This window comes from Carettochelys insculpta, chromosome 1 (genome assembly GCF_033958435.1).
Source record: "Carettochelys insculpta isolate YL-2023 chromosome 1, ASM3395843v1, whole genome shotgun sequence".
NCBI classification, from domain to species: Eukaryota; Metazoa; Chordata; order Testudines; family Carettochelyidae; genus Carettochelys; species Carettochelys insculpta.
The window spans coordinates 45,827,188-45,845,584 of NC_134137.1; the positions used below are offsets into that span (position 1 = coordinate 45,827,188).

Sequence of the window (18,397 nt, forward strand, 5' to 3'; positions counted from 1 at the left end):
TATATACTTCTAATAGAATCAGCATGAAACCAAACCAAACCAAAATAAAGACAGTTGTAATATTATAAACCAAATTCCCCACATATTACTAAACTGCATGGAATGCAAAGACATGGGGGAAGAGAAGCAAAATTGTTGAGGAGTAAATTTAGGTTTCACTCCATTACTGCTCCAGTGAATGCTGTTAGAAAGTTCTGTTTCTCGAAGCAGTATAACCACTGTTATAACCTATTCCTGTAAGAATGCTCCATGAAAATATGGAATATCTGTGCCAATTTTGCCCTTTTATTAGAGTTAACCTTCAACTAAATTTGGCAGAAACATGGATGCAAACATCTATTCCAGTAAAAGCAGAATCTATTATCAATTCATTTGACTTGTTTGCTTGTAGACAGATGCCAATGTTTTCCATTTATGCAGGCAGAAGTCAAAAGCAGACTTTGTTCCTTATACAGGAAATTGAGATTAATGTGAATAGATGAAGCAAAAGGGAACATCTGTTATGTGACAAAACACTGCAGTGTACAGACCAGGAAAAGCATGAGCTGATAAATCAGATTATAACCTGGAATCAAATATGCAGATATACTATAAAGGAAGCAGACAGACAGAAATCTGTCATTAGACAGTCTGGATCAATAAGGACAGTACAAGGAGTAACACTTTTGTAATGACAGAAAACTTAAGTAAATCAACTGACTGTAAGAATTATTCTCAGGGGTAACCATGTTAGCTTGTAGTTTCACAAAAAACAAGCAACCCTGTAGCACCTTAAAGACTAAATTTTATTTATTAGGTAATGAGCTTTCATGGGTAAAACCCACCTAGTTCATTACCTAATAAACAAAATTGCTAGTCTTTAAGGTGCTACAAGACTGCTTGTTTTTTTTGTAAAGATTAGTGATAATGGAACCAGGCACTGAATTGTCAAAAATTAAATGGCAAAAAACCAACCAACCAAACTTCATTAATACTGAGTTAAGGTTGCTTGATTGCATTCCCCTGCCCTTCCAAAATGCCACACGCAGCAAAACGCAAATTTGTCAGAAGCGAGATACAAAACTGAGATATGTGCCCATGAAATCTTAACTTTGCCCACCTGGATCTAGCAGTAACCCTGGGAATTACCTACATGCATCCCAGCTACATTAGTTATGCTGGCAGTAGCTATACTGAATGCTGGAAAAATTAGTCGGAGCATTTTGGAACTGGTGTGCTTGTGATATGAGAACTTAGGAAGCTGAAGCCTCTGGTGGTTTGAGTCTCCCCCTCCTTGACTGACTGCATCTGTGATTAAACAGATGCAAGCGTACCTTGAGAAACCCAGCGTCCTTCATTTCAGCACTGTGTAGGTTAAGAGGGCCTACTGCACTTTAATGTGATTGTCCATTGCAAGCATGAATAAAGTGGGGAGGGTTGAGTGCAAGGTTAATCACATTGCATCATTAAAAAAGATTATAGAAACAGAACCAAGGTACTTTCCAGTAAAAGGGCTGCTCAACAGAGAAAACTGATGAACTGGTATGCTATATGAACGTTCCTGGTGTAACCAAGTCTATGGAAACCAGGACCCTGAAAAGTTTGATGCTGGCAATATGAAAAACACTTTAATTTGTTTCTGAAATATATGAGAACCATGTTTCAAATATAAAAGATCATGAAAGAGATAGACAACTTTAGTCTTGAAATTCTTGGCATCAGGGAGAGCAGCCTGACAGGTGTGGACAAAAAATGCTATAAGTAACAGAAGCTGCATCTCATTTATTTATGTTACAATGACAACAAGCATTCAGAATAATGCCATTATGGCAAATTCTAAGCAAAAGTAATTACTTGTCAGTTGGGAACATATAAATCATTGCACCATACATGCCTGACTCCAAGCCAGATTCTTATATGTGTCAGTCATACAGGACTATGCTCTGACAGAGGAACATGGTGATGACAATAAAGAGGAATTCTAAAACTGCCTCCAAAGAGAACTGACAGAATATCAAAACAGACTTACTTCTTATGATGGGTGACTGTAATGTTATAGTAGGACGTGACAAATGAGAAATGGAAAAGAAATGGATAAGCATCATTGAGGAGTCAATCAAAATGGTGAGACTCAGAAATGGTTTATGTACAATTTGGCAAGGTGGTCTGGTGCCAGAGTAGATGGAATGTATATCCCTATCTTTCCACCACAGTTAGGGAACCCCATCCTAGCAAAGCCATCCACTACATCCCCCACATTTTCCAAAGACATTAACCTTCTTAGTAGAAGGGTTCTGATTGCCCTGGTTACTTGGATCACAGCAGCCAACACTGTAGACTTACCCATTCCAAAATGATTCCCAACTGACCAGTAGCACTGTGGTGTTGCAGGCTCTCAAAGGGCTGTTGGAACTTGCTTCTCAGCTGTCAGAGTGGGTCTCACTCTGTTATTGCTGTGCTTTGGGGTAGGGGAAAGCATTTTACGTAGTTCCATGGAAGTGACCTTCTACATGGGAAAGTTTTGCATGTTTTCCCGTAGCTGCATAACTATGCAGTCCCTGCAGTCTGTGCTCATCACCAGAGGATCCGCATTGGCATTACATTCTGAACAGGCCCAACTGCTGCCAGCATAATGCCATCTGCTCGGCTCGATGGATTCCTGCACATCTGTGTTCATGGCCACCTCACATTCTTTTTTGCACTAGCAGCTCCTGGCTAGGCTTCACTTTGGACAAACCACAGCATAACGCACAAGATGTCTGCAATGCTTGCCACAACACAGTTGAGTGGGTCCATGCTTGCCATACTATGGTGCTTGCACAAATAACCAGAGAAAAAAGGGTGCAAAAAGATTGTTTGCTGTTGCTTTCAAGCATGACGAGATGGAGGAGACACGTGCATTATGGGAGGCTGTCATGTACCCAGAACCTCCTGCTGCAATGTTCTTGTCCCAGTACCCATTGGTACTCTAACTCAGAATGCAAACGGGCAGCAGGAACTGTGGGATGGGTACCCCTAGTGCTGTTAAAGTTGAAAGTAGCCATGCTACTGGGGATGCACTCCATTGACCTTGTGTGCTCAGTAAGGACATGCACCTTTGGCTTTGTAAATTTGACATTAAAAAGTCAACCTTAATAAATTCAGCCTAATTTCATAGTATAGACATACTTTTATTTGCAGGGAAAGCCTTCTGCTGAGTGATACCACTCAGGAAGAAAGCTGGTGGGTGCAAGTTTAGAGAAGAATTCAGGCTGGAGCCTGTGACCATGCACGCCTACTATCAACTTCTCACCCAACGTCAGCACTATGTTCTTGGTGCAGGCTCCCCAGTAGGCCTATTCTCCATTTCACACTCAAAAATGCAGAGAGTTTCCCCAGCAACTGTCTCAGATACAGAGCAGGGAGAGAAGCTCTGATTTCCCCAGAGGTACAAGGGCCACAGATTACAGCTCAAATGAATTTAGGGGCATGGGCTCAATCCCTCTGATCCAGACATGCATGTGGAAAGAGGACCAAACTCTTCGGCTAATCCTGTCCTGCATTTTCCTATTACAGATGGTCAGTGGATCGCTCCAGGAGCAACCTTCAGGTAAATGAAACTCTTTGGCCAGGATGAGAGGAATAGCTTGAGCTGCTGGTCTGGGCAAAATACATTTGTAAAATACAGCAATTTAAAAAGCCCATTTTTGGCATTGGGGGTGGGGTAGGAAGGCAGAGGGAAGGGTTACGGAAACTGTATCTCAGGAACCCCATGGACAAAAGACACCAAATTTGGAACTCTAATCCCAGTCTACAGCCTTATCTAGAACAAGAAATTTGAAGCATCTGGAGTACTAGGAGAGCAGCACTTCAAGCTGATCTTGACTTAACTGCAGCAGACCTGGCTGTCCACTATAATGTCCAAGGATAGAATTGATAATGGTTGAGGATAATTTAAAACAATGTAATTCTGCCATTAGACATGAACTTATCTTATATAATCCCTCTAGGAAAAGAGGTTTATAAACTGTGGTCTCTGGAGATCTGATGATTATATAGAAATAGCTATTCTGGTTAGTAGCTTCTAAATTAAATCAAAGGACAACTAAAAATTCATGCCTAATACAGGTCGAACCTGTCTAGTCTGGCAACCCTGGGGCCAAACAAGAGAAGCATTACCAACACTTCTGATGCTTATTGCTTATGTCTTAGAAGACATTTAGATGTAAATTACAGCTAAACAACAGCACAGAACACCGAGAGCCAAGTCTTTGCAGGACCACAGGAAATTTGGAAACAGCTGGTCATCTGGCTAGCTAAAATCATGCTGGATTATGGATGTTGCCAGATGAGAAAGGTTTAATCTGTATGACTTTTCTCTAAAACTACAGTAAATTGATTACAAATCAGAAGAAAGGTGACTTCTACATAATTTGAGTTAAATTCTCCAGGAATTCAGGCTGTCTCTACAATACTGCTTGTGGTAGCAAAACTTATGTTTCTCAGTCTGATATTCCACCCCACTGAATGACATAAATTATACTGACACGTGCTAGAGTGATGTGTCAGCAGAAGATCTTCTACCATTGACACAGCATCTGGGACTTGCATGATTTTTTTTTTTAAAATGCTGAAGGGATAATCTCTCCACACATGCTGTAGCCCGCAACTTAAATATGTGAAAATTAGGTTAACAGAATTAATTAAAACACGTAGGTAATACCACGTCGTTCTTATTTTCTAGAAAAGAAATATATTTTTAAAAAAACATTTGTCATTTTCTACATCTGATTCCACACAATTACAATTTTTATATGAAATATTAATGTTAAGAAGGCGAGTCTAGGAACATATAACTAAGGATTTAGCCCAAAGAGACAACTCAAAGAAAAAGCTGCAAGACAAAAAAAGGAGAAGTTTTGAACCAGTCAAGTGGCCTTCAAAGACTACAGATCTCAGCATTCAACATTCTATCTTAATCCAAATGTCCAGATCACATCACAAAAGAGAATCTGCATGTTCATACAAAACAAGATGGAAATACTTTGACCATTCTTCTATGTTTTTCTTGAAGACAGCACACAGCTAACAGCATTCATTGAAGTACCAGATTTCAGGTTCAGCCTCTCAGACTTACCTGTATTTTCTCCATTTAACGCTTGTTCAAGCTGCTCAGCCTCCTTCTCCAATGTAACAGCTAGAGCACGCAGTTTGTTGAAGAAGTTTCCTGTTATCTCCATCATGAAGAAATTCACTACAGAAGACAAGGCAAATACCTATCAGCAACTTAAAGGCTGACTTTTTCATAAAGTCTTAAACCATCTCTTGCAAAAATAATGGAGAGCTAACATACTACAGCATGATGTACAGCAGTGGGATCTGAGAAGAAATTTTACTCATGAATACCCCAGAAAAACCATATTCTTACAAAGTGCCACAAATGCTTTCAAGAGACAAGGGGCGGGGTGAGGTAATATCTTTTATGAGATCAGCTTCTCCTGGGGGAGAGACAATCTTTCAAGTCGGTCCAATAAAAGATATTACTTCACCTACCTTGTCTAATGTCCTGGGATTGACATGGCTACAAACTACACTACATGTAAGTGATGCAAGACCAGACAGAATTGTACAGAACTCCTTTTATATGCTAAGACAGGGTGTACCAAAATGTGAGCTTATTGGAAGTCGGATGTTGAACATTAAAGTTTTTCCAGTTCAAATTAACAGTTGTTCCATGTGAGAAGGAAAAACGTATGTTGCTAATCAAAGAAGCATATATGTATATGGAAAGTGCTGGATGCTTGTTTCTGACCGATTGAAAGTTGCATGGGTCATGTGATTGATAAACAGACTGACCGAAACCGGTCTGATTTAATTTAGCTGCTGAGGGATGAGATGGTGTGTCCTTGCAAAACTTATTTCTGTTACTTAAGACAAAGTTAGCTCTATTGTTTTAAGCCAATCAAATTGCTCTTGCTTAGCTTATGTATTATTTTGTCTTTTTGTGTAATCACGAGTACAAAAGTTGCTGCGGACATACTGTATACGAAGTCTTCTTTTAGGGCTTCCCACCGCTGTGTATCAATAAAGCGTTTCTAGCTTTCCACACCAGAGTGTGTTTCCCTGACACATGGAATGCAGTGCACCACAATACACCCATCAAACAAAATTCACTCTCCCAGTCATATTCACCCACAATGGTGAATAACATCACCAACCAAAATGGCATAAAGTTCTAGCTAGCACAGTATTTTCACACTGAGGCCAGGCACTTGGGTGTTGTACCTTAATGTGTCACCAAGCCAGCTAGCTTCCTGCTATACCTAACCACAGCTTTTACCCATTATGCTTTATAAAAAGGAAGATAGTGATGACTATTAATGTAACCAGCTGTTATAAATTGCAATAAATCTTATTATTTTGGCTGTGTCCATCCATCTGTTTGGGCAAGGTTGTACCATGTTCTCCCCTCCCCACCCCGCCCCTGCCCCACGCCAGCCCCAGTCCCTCCCCTGGTCAGCACACGGCTGTCCGGACAGCAGAGGGCTGGCTCAGCCCTCCAATGGACAGTTCCTCTCCCCAGCCCCCAACTGCAATGTACTGGCCCCAGCCAGTTTGGGGTCTGACCCAGTCCCTCAGTGGAGAACCCCTCCACATTCCATCTCCTCCCCAGTCAGCACAGGCCCCAGTCCAGCCCCTCAACAGACCCTCCACGGCCAGCACAGGGACAACAGAGCTCCTTTCCCAGCCATTGTGGGGCCTGGCACATATGCTTTGGATGTGTATTACAAGTTTCTGTCTAGAACTGTCTTCCAACCCAACTTCCACTTGCAAGCAGTGCTGCAACTGGGCCTCTAGTATTGTATAAAGCATGTAATGTAAGGTATCGATAGAAAAGTTAATATCTGTTTAGTATGATTATCTTGTTTAAATCTAGGTAGCACCACTGTATCTGAAGTTTTGAATTATAGCGTTTTGTATATCAAGTATGTTTTGCTCTTGGGTGACAACCACAAGGCAAATTTACATCCCTGTGTTGAGAGGCCATCGAAGAGACTCAGCGTGGCCCGGGAGCCCCTCCTGGGGATGTTTCAGAGACTACTGTGCAATGGCTACCCCATGACTCACTAAAGCACATAAGGACATGTGATCTAAGACTCCATATTTTTGCCAGCATCTTTCCATGCACAAGGATCAAGCAATAAAAGGGGAGACTGACATCACTGCTTTGTCTTCTTTTTGCACCACTTCACTGGATTGGGATTTCTAACAAGGAAGCTTTTGAAAAAAAGACCCAATCTTTTTCGATGATCCAGAGAGACCTATTGCTAGCAGAATCACCATTACTGCTATAATCCTGACAGAGAGACACTAAAAATCAATCATATATCATTAATAATGCCCTTGTTCCTACTAATAATGTTATTGGTTTTAGTTTACTGAAGGAATTGGGTGCAGTATGATATTTGGTAAGAGCCTGAAAGCATATGGGAGGTGACTGGTCCTTTGAGATTAGAACATAAGAACGGCCATACTGGGTCAGACCAAAGGTCCATCCAGCCCAGTATCCTGTCTGCCGACAGCGGCCAGTGCTAGGTGCCCCACAGGAGGTGAACTGAAGACAATGATCAAGCGATTTGTCTCCTGCCATCTGTCTCCAGCCTTTTACTAAAGGCTAGGGGCACCATACTTTACCCTTGGCTAATAGCCATTTATGGACCTAACCCCCAAAAATTTATCAAGCTCTTTTTTGGCTTTTCTTATTACATTTTTACACTTAATTTGGCAGTGTTTATGCTCCTTTCTATTTTCCTCACTAGGATTTGACTTCCACTTTTTAAAGGATGCCTTTTTATCTTTCACTGCCTCCTTTACATGGTTGTTAAGCCACAGTGGCTCTTTTTTAGGTCTCTGACTGTGTTTTTTAATTTGGGGTATACATTTAAGTTGGACCTCTAATATGGTGTCCTTGAAAAGTTTCCATGCAGCCTGCAGGGATTTTACTTTAGTTACTCTACCTTTTAATTTCTGTTTAACTAACCTCCTCATTTCTGTATAATTCCCCTTTTTGAAATTAAATGCTAGAGTGTTGGACTGCTGCAGTGTTCTTTCCAACACAGAAATATTAAACGTTATTACATTATGGTCACTATTTCCGAGCGGTCCTGTAACAGTTACTTCTTGGACCAGATCCTGCGTTCCAGTCAGTACTAGATCGAGAATTGACTCTCCCCTTGCGGGTTTCTGTACCAGCTGCTCCAAGAAGCAGTCATTTAAGGCGTCGAGAAATTTTATCTCTGAATCCTGTTCTGAGGCGACATGTCAATATGGCGATAATTGAAATCCCCTATTATTACTGAATTTATTTTGATAGCCTCTCTAATCTCCCTTAACATCTCAGCATCACTATCACTGTCCCGGTTAGGTTGTCAATAAAATATTCCTAGTGCCGTAGTCCTATTAGAGTAAGAAATTGCTAACCATGATGATTCTATGGAAAAATTTGATTCATTTAGGATTTTTACTTCATTTGAGTCTATATAATCTTTCACATATAGTACCACCACCACCCACACGACTCGTTCTGTGTTTCCGATATATTTTATATCCCGATATGATTGTGTCCCACTGATTGTCCTCATTCCACCAGGTTTCTGTGATGCCTATTACGTCAATCTCCTCCTTTGATATGAGGTACTTTAGTTCACCCATCTTATTAGACAGACTTCTAGCATTTGTGTAAAAGCACTTTAAAAAACTACCACTATCTATATGTCTGTCCATCACTGATGCGTTGGATTTTTTTTTTTTTTTTTAAAACATGTGACTGTTTCTCATCTGATCTGGCCCATACTTTACCATCTCCCATCTTTTCTTTCTGACTGAGTTCTAGGGAATCTCTGTCAATGGAGTCTCATCTAAGACAAGTCTCTGTCTGATCCACGTGCTCCCCTACACCAATCAGCTTTCCCCCATCTCTTAGTTTAAAAACTGCTCTACGACCTTTTTAATGTTTAATGCCAGCAGTCTGGATCCACCTTGTTTTAGGTGGAGCCCATCGTTCCTGTATAGGCTCCCCCTACCCCAAAAGTGTCCCCAGTTCCTAATAAATCTAAACCCTTCCTCCGTACACCATTGTCTCATCCACGCATTGAAACTCTGCCTGTCTACCTGGCCCTGCACGTGGAACTGGAAGCATTTCTGAGAATGCCACCATAGAGGTCCTGGATTTCAGTCTCCTTCCTAGCAACCTAAATTTGGCTTCCAGGACATCTCTCCTACCCTTCCCTATGTCATTGGTACCTACACGTACCACGACCCTCCGGCTCCTCCCCAGCACTGCATATAAGTCTATCTAGATGCCTCAAAAGATCTGCAACCTTCGCACCAGGCAGGCAAGTCAGCATACAGTTCTCCCGGTCTTCACAAACCCAACTATCTATATTTCTAATGATCGAATCCCCCACTACTAACACCTGCCTGTTCCTAACAACTGGTGTTTCCTCCCGCGGAGAGGTATCCTCGGCACGAGAGGATAACATAGCACCCTCTGGGAGGAGGATCCCAACTATGGGATGGTTTCCCTCTGCTCCCATTGACTGCTCTCCTTCCCCGAGCCTTTCATCCTCCTTAACAGCATCAGGGCTGTCAGACTGGAGATGGGACAGCCCTACTATGTCCTGGAAAGCCTCATCAATATAGCTCTCTGCCTCCCTTAGCTTCTCCAGTTCAGTCACCCTGGCCTCCAAAGCCCGCACTTGGTCTCTGAGGGTCAGGAGCTCCTTGTATCAAGTGGACACATATGCCACCCGCCCACAGGGTAGGCAGTCATACGTATTACACTCGACACAATAAACAGGATAGCTCCCACTGTGCTGCTGGGCTTCTGCCTCCATTGCCTGCTCTGATTTAATTTAATTTAATTATATATGGTGATTTTAAGTAAATGCTTCAGAGGGGGATTATTATAAAGATTTATGTTTAAGGGCAATAGAATAACTAGCTCCCTCTAAACTCCCTCCTTTTAGCAATCTCCCTGGTCACCTGCCAGCAGGGTTTATATGCTCTGGCCTTCCTGATAGCCCCTCCCTCTGACTACAGCTCAGCCCAGCCAATCAGCACACAGTGTTCTGATTCAAACCTAATCAAGGCTAACAGCTTCCAACTGCCACCCTGAGCACATGGCCTTTCAAACAAACAGACAGCTCAGCACTCCAAACTCCAGACAAATGGACAGACACAAGCCCAGAACCCCCAAACACAAAGAGCCACACACTACAGACAGCCACTCACCCCAAGCTGCTGTGGTTTGCCTCCTCCTTCTCCAGGAGAGCCCTCTCAAAACTCCCTCCTGTTAGCAATCACCCTGTTTGCAAGCACCAGGTCGCAGGATTGTGAAGAATTGTGTGTGAGATTTCTAGTTTCCATAATCATTCACCACAAAAATTCATTTGTTTGTGTGGAAAGCCAGGGGCTGGAATGCCTAAGCAGAAGGTGTTTTGGATGTTTAATTTGTTTGGTGATACAGTAGCTAACTGCAGTAAACTGGCTTGGTCAAATCTAATGATGAAATAAACCTCCATTTTGGCATAGGTCCACCCTCTTTGTCTGTCCTAAGTTTGCATTCTCAACAGTGACCCACACAGACATGGCAATAGCACCAAATTGCACAGCTTGAGCTTCTGAGGTGAACTCATCAAGTTCCATTCTCATGTTGCCAACAATCCTCTCACTCAAACACACACAAAAAGGGATGGCTCAGAGCAGCTGTTAAACATGCAGAGAATCCTAACAGCAAAAGGCAACCACATAGAAATCTACTGCAGAAGCTGAAGCCTTGCCACAAGGCTAGGGCCACATGGGAAATTTCCACCAATTTCCTCATTGAAATGGGGGTGGGTGGGAAAATGTAGGGGAAGAAAAAAGAGAGGGAATCATGGTGTGCAAATAAGGCCTTACTCTTGAATTAGGGAAACTCTCCTGGCTCTCCCACTAAAGAGCCAACTGGCTGCAATTCCAATCTCCTCCTACCTGAAGCAACAGCTGTGTAATTTACCCTGCAACTGCAGATGGAGCACTGTTTGAAGGTACAGAGGGTGAGGGCAAGCTTCAAGAGAGCAGCATGGACCAATAAAGCTTCTACTTGCAACCAAACTTCTGCCACCGGAGTCCTCCCCATTTCACACTAATACGATTATTTCATTTTCTTTATCTCTTACATTTAACTGAAAGAAGCCAAGAAGGCTTTGGCTCATGTTCAACAATAGACCAGATGACAACTAGGCCATGTAAATTAGGCAAGTTACAGGGTAGCCACTGACAACAGTTCAGTGACAGACGAAGCATGAATCAGCATTCACATCACACTCCCCGTTAGTACTTGGTCCAGGGAAGCTAACAATCCAACCAGTGAGCCAAAATCAGTGATGAATTTTGATCAAATTCTATCTGATGCACCTTTCATGCATCCTAAAAAGATGAGTCACAGATGAAGATGTCATTTATGACACATTTCAGTGAGTCTTGGAACTTGACAAACACATGTACTAATAGCAGCAGCATAGTTTCTTTTTGTCAGACTGTCTAGAAAGGAGAGATGTTTGAAGAGATTATCATCACATTTTATGCTTTCTGAGGCATTATTTTACTATTAGCAGATCTACCCAGCATTGCTCAGGTTCTTAATTCAATTAAGGATTTTTTAAAACATAAAATGAAAATGTTCATGCTTAAATGATTGTATTTTTTAAAAATATTGTTATTTCATATTTCTTAGCAAAAGGATTGTTAAAATGTTTGTTCATTCAGTTATGTCAGTTTTGAGGACTGTACTTGGTTTGATGATTGATTGGTTTTTATGAGAAGCTATCCCACGCCAGGCACATTCTGTTTTCCTGGAACACCCGAACACTTACGTTGTTTTATGTCAGGGTCAGCAACACCCAGTACGTGTGCCAAGAGTGGAGCATGTGGCGATCTGTGGGTGGGGAGAACAAATGCATGTGCCTGTGCCCAGGGGAAGGGTGCATGCCTGTTTCTGGAGGGTGGGAGAGGCTGCCAACATCACACGGAGTGCTCCAGCAGCCTGATGCTGGCTCTCTGACAGCCCTTGGTGCAGCAGCATCTGGAAGCTACAGGGGGGCTCCCCTGTTGCATGTGGGGCAGAGGGAGGGGTCTGGCATTAGCCCATTTGGGTCCCAGGAACAGGCAGTCGGTCCCAACAGATGACACTAGAGATGGAGAATCTGCCACCCCCAGCCCAGGGAGAGAACAGCCCCCTGGTCTCACCCACACTGACCAGCCACTCGTCACCTGCATCGCCTCCCTCCCTCCGCCCGGCCAGCTGGGGAAGGTCAGCAGTGGGGCAGCGTGCAGCCAAGCAGCAGTGGCCAGCATTGTCTACCCACTCCCCTTTCAGCCCAGCTGGCTGACTACCCCTGTAGGGTCCACCTTTCAGCCCACACACCCACTCCCAGTGGCAAGTGGTGCCTACCAGGAGCCTCCTGTACCTGGAGCTTGATAGGTTGTGGCTGGGCCTGGAGCGGTTGCCAAGGCAACCACTCCAGTCAGCAATATTGCTGCTCAAGGGAGAACTGCAGAACTGCTCTGCACTCTGCTACTAGGACCAGCTGCACGGATTGGGGAGAAGAAAGGGGGCAGAGAAGGATGAGGAGGAGCTCGAGTTCCCAGCTGCACTGAATACCTAAACCCCAATCTGCAGGATCGAGCACAGCTAAATTTGGCAGCCCTTACAGCTGGGCAGGTACATGTGTGTCTCCCCCACTTTTCTCCCCTTTTGAGTGCTTAAAAAGCCTACAGTCCAAAAGTGTCAAGTGCAATCAACCTCCAAGCAGGGGGCTTGTCACAGTTCACAGCCACTGCATAGGAGTTTTCCTCTTTGGTCCAGCCAGCCAGCCAGCCTCTCCGGATTTCCAGTTAGCAGCTGTCCCAGGCAAAGACCAGGGTTCTGCAGCCAAGGAAGAACATGTTGGTCCCCTCCCAAGCCTAGCTCCCCTCTCTGAAGCTGAGTTGTTGCTGCTGCACTCTCTACGCCACTGCAGTGGGGAAAATCCTGGGCAAGTATACAGCAAACTTTTCTTCTTCCCTTTGGCCCCAAGGAGGCCCTACCTCCCCCAGGGAACGAGCCGCTCTGCTCCCCCCACCACATCTACCCTGGAGCAGGGAGTTTTAGTCTATCTGTCCCTGGCTCTGCCCATTGTCTGGGATGGGGGTTGAGCCCTCTTGCTTTCCATTTCTGCCCTGTCCTACCTCACAAATCATAGCTACCATCCTTCTTGCAGGAGGTTAATTCCAGCGAGTATGCGGATGTCCTCCTTCCGCAGGGCTGCCCAGTTCCTCCCCCTCAGCTCACTTGCACCCAGCACATCAGCTACACTTCTGCTTACTCAGGGCTCTCCCTCTTGCCATCATCCACCACTAAACCACTGCATCTTAATGTATTTATTAACATACGTGTTGCAAGTAGTGACTTTAAAAAGCATCACCAGCACTTGTGTGTATATTATATACACACATACAGAGAGAGAGAGATTAAATTTCAGCATACCACCTGGGAAGGGCTGCTGACCCCTGCTTTATGTTAGGCTAAGAGGAAACTATATGCTGAATGTGATGGTGCTTATCTCTCACAGTTAGGAATTCTTGATCAAAATAAACTCTCTAAAATATGTAGTAGATGAGGACTCCATAAATAAACCAGCCTATTAAGGTTGCTCCCCAACCCCACTCAGATAAACGAGACCAGAGTAACAATGGGATCAGTCACAGGATTACACATCAGTTGCAGGAGACAGGGACAGCTCAGTGGTTTGAGCATTAGCCAGCTAAACCCAGGGCTGTATGTTCATCCTTGAGGGGGCCACGCAGGGATCTGGGGCAAAACAGATTTTGTGTGTGTGTGTGTGTGTATATCTATATCTATATATGGATGATGCTTGGCCCTGCCAAGAGGGCCTGGGACCGGACTCAATGACCTCCTGAGGTCCCTTCCAGATCTATAAGATGTGCGTAAGTGGAGGACCTCTCCCTGCAGAAAAAGGACCAGTTCTTCAGATGTGCACAGCGCAGCTCCAAGCGCCACACACAGACCCACTAGTGGCCTCAATGGCGCTCTTGGAGAGGAGGGCACAGAGAACAGCGGAGATACTGGTGGGGGGGGGGGGGGGCGGCAGAGGGGGCCCCCACTAACGTGGGGGGGGCGGGGCAACTGGGCTGACATAGTGACTCCCGCGCCCTACGCGCGTGGGTAATTCACTCAGCCAACGCAGCCCTCCCCCACCCGTGTTTACCTGGGTGGGTATTTCCCCTACTACCATCAGCCCCTCCCCCACCTTACGCGCGTGGAGAGCGACTGCTCAGCTAACGCCCGCGCCAGTCTCCAGCACTCCCCGCCCGGGGCACAGCCGAGACTACTACCCACGCGCACAGCGCGCGGTGTGTGTGGTGGGGGGGGGGGGACCGTTACCTGGACTCGTCCCTTACGGCTGCAGACGAGAACCTGTGCAGCCGCGCGCCCTCAACTTTGAATCCCTCAGCCCCGCGAACACCATTGGGCACTGCCCGGCCCCGCCCCTTCCGATGCCGTGCTCCTAGTCTCGCGATAGAAGCGAGTGTTGGTGTTTCAGTGGTGTCGCTTCGCGAAGATCCAAGTTAGCACTCGCAGGAGGCCGGCGCCATCTTGTTCACGGCCCCAGTGGAAGTGGCCGGCTGCTGAACGGAGCCAGAGGGTGGTTTGGACCGGCGGTGAGGCCGGAGGTCACCTGAAGGTAAAGGTACCAGCGCAGAGAGCCCCCTCCCCTTGCGCGCCTGTCACTCCTGAGCCAGCCCGCCCCCTCCCTAGCCCCGGAGATGTTCGCTGGGCGGGCGGTAGCTCCCTGGGCCGTCGGGGAGAGAGGCGCTTCTAGGCGGCCTGGAGGACGGGGGCGCCTCGCAGAGTCTGGGCCTGTGTGAGAGATACATTTCAGCGTCGCGGGCTGCGAAGCACATCCTCCGGGAAGGCGGCTGTAGCCTGGGGGCTGCTGCAGGGCGGTGACTGGCGAGGGTTGGGATGGGGTGGGTAGGAAACAAGCTCTCCAGGAGGAGTGCATCATGCAATGCTGTGTTGCGCGCTACCGTGTAAACGGGAATAAGGGGACGATTGCATGTGCTTTATATGGCACTAACAACGAGAAAGTCCTGGGGCACCTGATACACTAACCGATTTTTTTTGGAGCATAAGCTTTTGTGGGCGAAGACCCGCAGCATCTTATGCATATGGCAGTAGTGAAATGCTGGAATCCAGTTTTAGGGCCCCATGGCCAAAAAGTTATTGGAGAGGATTCACAGAGCTAAGCAGCAATTAAAAGGGTGGGAAAACGCACCTTACAGTTAGATTTCAGATTTGGCTAGATTTAAAAAACAATCTGAAGGTAAACTGACTGTGGTACATAACTTTTTTAAAATGAGACAATGCCAAGTGCTAAAAGGTTTTTTTTATGAGCCACTGAGTAGAAGGTAATGGTGAACGAATACTAATTAAATAAGGCATGTCATTATTAAGGTGATTAGCCATTGTATTTTCAACAGAAGGTGGTGAATTACATGTCTGTTTTCACATTGGCTGTGTCTGCACTAGCAGCATCTGTCGACAGAATTGTGTCAACAAACTTAACAGCGTGCATCTACACACAAAAGCAGATCAACAGAGCAATCCAGTCTTTTGCCAGAGAGCAGTGACTGCCTTGGCCTCTGTCCACAGGACGGTTGATCAGAAGCACTGCAAACAGGGCTGCCGGTGAACTGGAAGCCCTCTCTGTCGACAGCAGTGTCTAGACTGCATTTCTGCTGACAGAAGACTTATTCTTCACATTTTTGACAGATAACACTGTTGAGACTGTCAACAGAATGCTTTGTGTGTAGACGTTCTCTTGAGTTATGTCTACAGAAAGCCTTTTCAGTTGACGTCACTCCCTAGTGTAGATACAGCCATAAATGACTACAAAGAGTCTGATGGCACATCTATTAATATGATATGCCATCTTTCAGCAATGCCCATCTGCCATGTATATTGGAAAAACTGGATTGTTTCTATGCAAAAGAATAAATGGATGCAAATCGGACGTGAAGGGTGGCAACATACAGAAACTGGTGGGGGAGCATTTAACGTTTCTGGACACACAGTTTTTTGACTTAGAAGTTGCTATTCTCAGGCAAAAAAACCTTCAATAACAGACTGCAAGCAAAAACTGCTGAGCTGGAATTTCTATGCAAATTTTACATGCAGAAACACTCTTTAAATAGAAATGTGGAGTGGTTCTTTCATTACAAAGTAATCTTAACTTCTCATTGCTGTCAATGAACCAGATTGACACTGATTTAATTACAGCTGATACTCATTTCTGTATTCCTTACTTTTTTCTTTAGCATCTGAGAAAGCAAACTGTATCTCATCAAAGCTTATATCCTACTAAATTTGTTAAAGTGCCACCAGATTCCATGTTTTTGCTGAAACAGAAAAACACAGGCAGCTATGCCTTTGAAATCTGTTACATTTAGACAGAGTGCCTTTCTGTAAAGCATGCTTTAATCAAATAGAAGTTACTGGCCTGGATACAGGGATAGTTGAGTGAAATTCAATAGCCTGTGTTGCGCCAGAGATCAGATTGGACTATCTACTGGTCCATTTTGGCCTTAAGAATAGCTATGAACTTCTCAACTGTTGAATCTGTAGAGCAGTGGTTATTTGACAATGCTGAGTTTGTGTATGTTCAGCTTTGTAATATTTTACTCTTAACACAGTGTTTTCCAACCAGTGCATTGTCAGACCCAATGGAGTGTGCTGTGGAATTTTGAAAAAATGAGAACAAGGGAGAGGGAAAGCTTTTGCTCTTCTCCTGGAGGAGGCAAAGCAGTGAGGCAGATCATCAGTCAAGTCTCTTTCACTTTACCCTCTTGTGAGCAATGAGTAACCTCTTATGCTCCTTTCCTACAGCTGCTAGCCAGGGTCTGGTGGAAGAGCAGCTAGAGCTCAAGCCGACAGAGAATAACTTGGGAAAGGGAAAGAAAAGGCTGTTCTGATAGCTTAGAATTGTTTGAGCAAGTGTTTTAATTGTACAGACACTTCTTTAACTTTTAATGATTCATAATTCAAGCTCTATCTTATTTTATTAAGGTAATGTTTCTGACCACAACACTACTCCGAAAAAGAATTCCTGGGAAGCAATGGATTGGAAAGTACAGAAGACCCAGAGTGGTTACCCTTTCAATGAAGCATTCAATGATTCAAAGGCTGGAAGTTGAAGCCGAGAACGAATATTGGCTGAGTCAACCATACATGACAAAAGAGCAAGAATATAAACATAATGCAGAGCGGAGAGTTGCAAAATGGGAGACCTTTAAAAGCCAGATGGCTTCCAAGTTTCCTGACCACAGATATGTTGCGGATCATTTGAACCACTTGACTGTAACTAAGAAATGGACACAGTCTTAAAATTGTATCTGTTCATTTTTGGCATATTTGCAGTGCTGTGCTATCTGATCTGTTGTAGACTATTCAGCACGTGGTATGAAATTTTGTACTGGGTATACAAATCTGGGGATAAGGATGTGAATCAGATCAATGTTTGTCTTGATAATATATAGAGTGAGTTAATGACATTAAAACCAGGCCTATAGGAAATTTTTCTTAGCTCACGACACACTTTCCCTGCATTGTTAATACAGGCTCTCCCTGACTTACAAATGTTCATATGGTGAGCAGCACAAGGAGTAGGAAGCAGCAGGAGAGATGGCCAAAGGCTCCAGCAGAGGTGGGGGTTGCTGCACAGCTGGCAGTTAAAGAAAAGTGGCACTTTGAAGAGGACAAGCACAGGCAGCTAGAGTGAAGCAGTGCTTTGAAGGGGAGTGTCTTTTCTTTCTAGCCACCATTTGCTGCTCCACCGGAGCCCTTGCACCTGCTTTCCTGCTGCTCACTGCTTTGGGGGGTGCAGGAGTGGTCTGGGGGTTGCAAGAGCTGGTGCAGAGGCCCTTTGAGGAGAACAGCTGGGGGACTGCAGGAGCCCTCACAGGTAGCTGGGGGGAGGGGTGATGAGAGGATTGGATAAACCAGGAGCTGGCCCTGTAGGTACAGATGCTACTTGGCTGCCTTCACAGTGAAAGCAGTGTGCATTTCTGAGTCAAAAAAACAACCCTAATATTGGCTGATAAGTGGACAAATAGGGGTGGTGATACACTGGTACCAAGGAAAAGGAAAGCCATAAATCTTGAAGTGAAATTAGACAACATAAAGCATTCAGAGAATGAAGAAACACCATCGCAGATTGGGTATGTGCTTGGTTTAAGTTATTCCACCATTGCCACAATCAAAGGCAAAGCCAGAATTTTAGAACACATGAAGGGATTGCCTCCCATGCAGTCAACCATAATAAAAGGAAAAAAATCA

General features: G+C 44.6%; 2 protein-coding genes across 3 annotated transcripts in view; one reads left to right on the top strand and one right to left on the bottom strand.

Moving 5' to 3' along the window:
• SKA3 (spindle and kinetochore associated complex subunit 3) overlaps positions 1-6,024 on the bottom strand; it is a 43,267-nt gene extending 37,243 nt beyond the window's left edge. The window contains exon 1 of the mRNA XM_074985401.1: positions 5,096-6,024. Within this exon, the coding sequence (XP_074841502.1) occupies positions 5,096-5,201 (106 nt within the window). The 5' untranslated portion in view covers positions 5,202-6,024. The remainder of the gene's footprint in view (positions 1-5,095) is intronic.
• Positions 6,025-14,603: 8,579 nt separating this feature from the next.
• MRPL57 (mitochondrial ribosomal protein L57) lies at positions 14,604-18,397 on the top strand. 2 transcript variants are annotated; one of them, XM_074985415.1, is made up of 2 exons: positions 14,604-14,744; positions 17,129-18,397. In XM_074985415.1, the coding sequence occupies exon 2, from the start codon at positions 17,132-17,134 to the stop codon at positions 17,444-17,446; it is 315 nt and encodes a 104-aa protein (XP_074841516.1). In that variant the 5' UTR covers positions 14,604-14,744; positions 17,129-17,131; the 3' UTR covers positions 17,447-18,397. The 2 variants fall into 2 exon arrangements, with proteins under 2 accessions (XP_074841516.1, XP_074841525.1); XM_074985424.1 differs by having other exon boundaries at positions 14,632-14,750.